The following is a 4972-nucleotide window of genomic DNA, read 5'->3' on the forward strand; positions in this document are numbered from 1 at the left end:
TTGCCGACCACGGGGCTAGACGACTAACGTGGAGCAAAAACTCGGTACCTCAGTGACTTTATTATTAGTCAGGGAGGTCTTGTGAGCTATTATTCACAGCCCTGACCCGATCCGTTATAACGGCGCCTCTCGCCCCTCAGATTCTACGCGCTTTGCTCCCAAACTCCGCTGCGGATTTTTCACCTGCTTGATGTTTATCTCCTATGAGTGGTGCCCAAGGAGCCTCACTGGTTCTGCCCACGAGGGAGGAGCTTGAAGGCTCAGTGCTCACTCACTCCCTCTCCTCAGTTTCTCCGCGTGGGTTTCACAGTTCCTCCTGTCGCCCAGGTACTTCACGTTCCCGTTTGAAGAAGCGAGCCTGTCGGCGGAGGAGGCCGTGATCCACCGCCCGGACAAAGCCTGCTTCCTGATGGCGCACAACGGCTGGGTCATGGGGGACGACCCCCTGCGGAACTTCGCCGAACCAGGTGTGTGCGCGCCTTGGCTGCTCCTCTGTGGCCAGGGACAGGAAGCTCCTGGCAAACGCCAAACAGGGGCCATTTTAGCCAGTATTTTCCTCGCTAGGCTAGTGGTTTATAAACTGACTCATCACAGAGGGACCAGAGGGCAGACAGTTTGAGAGAAAAGGATGATGAAAAGGATGGATTCGGCTTTCTCCTCCTCCCCCTCTTCTCCCCCCCTCCACCAGACGGCTCCTGTAGATCTGCTTTTCACTGGGATTGCGCATAAGATTGTATTTTTGCAAAAATGTACGCTATAGCCTTTTTAAAAGGCATTTGGGACCCCAGCTGTCACAGCTGTGTTGCCATAGGAGATATGTGCACTCATTGGCCAGAGGAGTGAAGTCTTCGAGGAGCAGTTTTCAACCAGAAACTAATCATCTCTGGGCTCCCTCTCACGGAGCCCTGACACCTTATTTCTCTGCAGCTGTTTTTTGTTGCTGGGAGCAACTGACAGGGAACCCATCAATATATTTATTTTTCAACATTTCGGAACTAGAAGTCTGCTTTCATGACAGTCAGATGAATTTAAAGATCTCACTTAAAAGCAAAAAGGGTGCAACCTGGGGGCGTAAGCGTCTCCGCCAGCTCCTTTCTGGCCGTTGAAAGTGAAACGTAAATAAGGCATCCTGTGTGTCGTGGCCTTCATGTCACCTATGGCCACACGGGTGCAGGCGGGTGGAGCTTGCGAAGGGTGTGGTGGAACTGTGGCTCGAAAGGCCGATGACACTGCCACTGCCGTTTTCCTTTAAGAAGCAGCTTGGTTTTTTGACATCCAGCCCACGATTTTAGAAGAGACTACGAGCCAGCATTCTTGCAAAGCAGATGAGACGTCAATTCATACCAATCTTTGAAAACTTTATCCCAAGCCACGCGAGGCATAATCTTAACCAGTATGTCCGCGGCTGCGGTAGAAATAGCCCACGGGGCATGAAAACAACAGCGTCTCCCTGGCGTCGGCGTCTCCCCCTGACGCCTCGGATCACCGAAGGCCCGCTCTCTCCTTCCAGGCTCCAACGTGTATCTCCGGCGGGAGCTGATCTGCTGGGGCGACAGCGTGAAGCTCCGCTACGGGCAGAAGCCGGAGGACTGCCCGTACCTCTGGGCCCACATGAGGAAGTACACGGAGATCACCGCCACGCACTTCCAGGGCGTGCGGCTGGACAACTGCCACTCCACGCCGCTCCACGTGGCCGAGGTACGGGGGCAGCTCGTCTCCATCACAAGGAGGCCCCGCACCCCCTGGCTCCCCAGATAGAGTGCGCGTGCGCTGCCCTGTGTGCCTGGACACAGCGTGGACCTGCTGGTTGCATTTAAAACCTCTGCACAGTTTGCATAATTCTTTTTTCTTTTGTTAATCCTCACCCGAGGGTATTTTTCCATTGATTTTTAGGGAGAGTGGAAGAGAGAGGGAGACAGAGAGAAACCTCGATGTGAGAGAGATGACACATCAGTTGTTTGCCTCCTGCACATGCCCTGACCAGGACCTGAGCTGGGAGGAGCCTGCAACACATTGTGCCCTTGACCGGAATCGAGCCCGGGTCCCTTTGCTCGGCAGGCCGACACTCTATCCACTGAGCCAAACTGGCCAGGGCACAATTTGCACAATTCTAACCGCATCCTTTGACATGTTATTATGGAATACTGAGCGATAAAATGTTTGAGTTAATATTTTTATCCTAATTTAGGGGAACAGAAAGTCTCTAGGATCCTACTTGTTAGCTGATAGAATTTCAAGTACTTATTAACCTTTGTGCAAACGTTGTAAATATTTTGGAAGCGGACTGACTGTGGGTTAGGCGGTTATCACATCCACAGGAACAGCTGTCTGCAGCGAGTCAGTCGCTCTGTCTGTGCCACACCTGCGTGCCTCACACAGGGACTCCATCAGTGACGGCCTAGCCCACCGCCTGGAACGTAGACGCACAAACACACACACACAAGCAGGGGAAAGCCTCGCAGAACTGCAGGGCAATGGTCTATCTTTTTAACACGACACTAACATTTCTCTTTTTTCCCTTTTGTGTCCCTATTATCTTTACAAAATCTAACCACCCTTTGAACTCTTTCATTCTCTTTTTTAAAAAATATATATATTTTTTCAATGATTTCAGAGAGGAAAGAAGAGGGAGAGAGATAGAAAAAAAAAAAACATCAACGATGAGAGAGAATCAAGGATCAGCTGCCTCCTGCACGCCCCACACTGGGGATCGAGCCTGTAACCCGGGCACGTGCCCTGATGGGAAATGGAGCCGTGACCTTCTGGTTCCTCGGTTGATGCTCAAGCATTGAGTGCCACCGGCCGGGCAGTTTCATTCTCTTTATATATCCTCTGGTTTGTTGGGTATAGCGGTCTGTTTTATTTTATTTTTTCACATGTACATTAAATGTCTGGAAATGCCTCCTGCATTCCCACGGTGTCTTGCAACATGGTCTTTTCCTGTCGAGTCCCCGCCCAGGCTCGCCCCTCCGCTCTCCTCCGTCTTGTTTTCTCTCCGGTGACCTTTCTGACTGCCTTTTGCAGTACATGCTGGACGCCGCCCGGAAACTGCAGCCCAACCTGTACGTGGTGGCGGAGCTGTTCACCGGGAGCGAGGAGCTGGACAACATCTTCGTCACCAGGCTGGGCATCAGCTCCCTGATCAGAGGTGGGCTGCTGACGCGGTGACCCGGCCTTGCGGAGCTCTCCCTGAAGGCTTACTAGCACAGTGCACGTCCTTTCAGATACTCCACACAGAATTCCCCATGTGACGCAGACTGGTTTGGTTTTGTTTCTTTTGTTTGTTTTTTCAGTAAAACTTTCCACGGTGAGGAAAAATATTTTATTTTTTAATATGTTCTTACCGATTTTATCAATCGACTGCCTCCTGCACACCCCCTACTGGGGATCAAGCCCGCAACCCTGGCACATGCCCTGACTGGGAATTGAACCGTGACTTCGTGGTTCATGGGTCGATGGTCAACCACTTAGCCACACTGGCCGGGTGGTAAAATATTTTAAACTGAAAGACCAGGGCGATGCATCGATGACTCCTGAACAAAACCGTTTTGTTGTTGTTGAAAATATACAAATCTGTTTTTCCTCTTGACTACCTAGATATACGATAGAATCCTTAGATTCTTATCTAACCAACCTCCTAATAAACAACGCATGCTCCGTTTTATCTACGTGAGCCATTTTCCCAGTTAAATTATCGAGTAGTTACCTTTTTGGTCACTTAAGCTAGTGGACATTTGTTTAAATGTTTAAAGCAGTTTTTTAAAAAAAATATTTTTATTGATTTCAGAGAGAGGAAGGGAGAGGGAGAGAGAGAGAGCAACATCAATGATGAGAGAGAATCATGGACCGGCTGCCTCCTGCGCGCCCCACACTGGGGATCGAGCGCGTAACCCAGGCCTGTGCGCTGACCGGGAATCGAACCTGGGACCCTTCAGTCTGCAGGCCAAGCCAGCTAGGGCTAAGGCAGCTGTATTGTTGGTAGTATTCATGTGGCCTTCTTTGGAAAGTCAGGCATGATGGGAAATCTAGCCTCGCACATTAACCACGAAGACTAAATAGCCGTCTCGCTTCGCAGAGGCCATGAGTGCGCATAACAGTCATGAGGAGGGCAGGCTGGTGTACCGCTACGGCGGCGAGCCCGTGGGCTCCTTCGTCCAGCCCTGCCTGAGGCCCCTGATGCCGGCCATCGCCCACGCCCTGTTCATGGACATCACCCACGACAACGAGTGTCCCATCGTGGTGAGCACCCGACCTGAGTCTCGCATGTTTCGATGTTGAGTGCTCCGCTGTTTAGTGGCAGTAACGTCCACGGACTTCAAAAGTGTGTGAGGTTCATAGGTGACTGGGACGTGGTGCTTAGAACGTCTTGTGATTTGTTCTAAAGCAAAGTGAGGCATCTTATAGAACGTATTTCTGTAATTGTCCTTTTACTTCATTATGCTGTCAGATGGCCCTTTGCATTGGACAGAAAATTAACTTCAGGTTTTTTGTTTGTTTGTTTTCTAGCACAGATCCGCCTACGACGCCCTCCCGAGCGCCGCGATCGTCTCCATGGCGTGCTGCGCGAGCGGGAGCACCCGGGGCTATGACGAGTTGGTGCCTCACCAGGTTGGTTTATGTGCTGTCTTCAGGTCCACATGGCCCGGCCAGTGTGGCTCCCTGGTTGAGCATGGCTCCATGAACCAAGCGGTCACGGTTCCATTCCCAGTCAGGACACATGCCCTGGTTGTGGGCTCGATCCCCAGTAGGGGGCGTGCAGGAGGCAACCGATCCATGATTCTCTCTCATCATTGATGTTTCTACCCTTCCCGCCCTCTCCTTTCTTCTCTCTAACATCAATAAAGACATATTTTAAATAAAATAAAATAAAATCCACATGGCCAGCATCTTTCAGCATTTGCCCCCAAAGTTCTCCTTGTGGCAAAAGTGTCCACGCGTTCTGTCTTCACTCTGTCCAGATTTCAGTGGTGGC

The 4972-nt window shown here is 51.0% G+C and overlaps 1 protein-coding gene across 1 annotated transcript in view; it reads left to right on the top strand.

The window, feature by feature from the left end:
• Positions 1-4972, top strand: part of AGL (amylo-alpha-1, 6-glucosidase, 4-alpha-glucanotransferase) — a 60323-nt gene that overhangs the window by 34373 nt on the left and 20978 nt on the right. Inside the window, exons 13-18 of the mRNA XM_006763107.2 lie at positions 328-467; positions 1511-1698; positions 3025-3148; positions 4076-4239; positions 4507-4623; positions 4688-4704. Coding sequence (XP_006763170.1) covers positions 328-467; positions 1511-1698; positions 3025-3148; positions 4076-4239; positions 4507-4623; positions 4688-4704 — 750 coding nt within the window. The remainder of the gene's footprint in view (positions 1-327; positions 468-1510; positions 1699-3024; positions 3149-4075; positions 4240-4506; positions 4624-4687; positions 4705-4972) is intronic.

The sequence above is a fragment of the Myotis davidii genome, unplaced genomic scaffold (genome assembly GCF_000327345.1).
Source record: "Myotis davidii unplaced genomic scaffold, ASM32734v1 scaffold217, whole genome shotgun sequence".
NCBI classification, from domain to species: Eukaryota; Metazoa; Chordata; class Mammalia; order Chiroptera; family Vespertilionidae; genus Myotis; species Myotis davidii.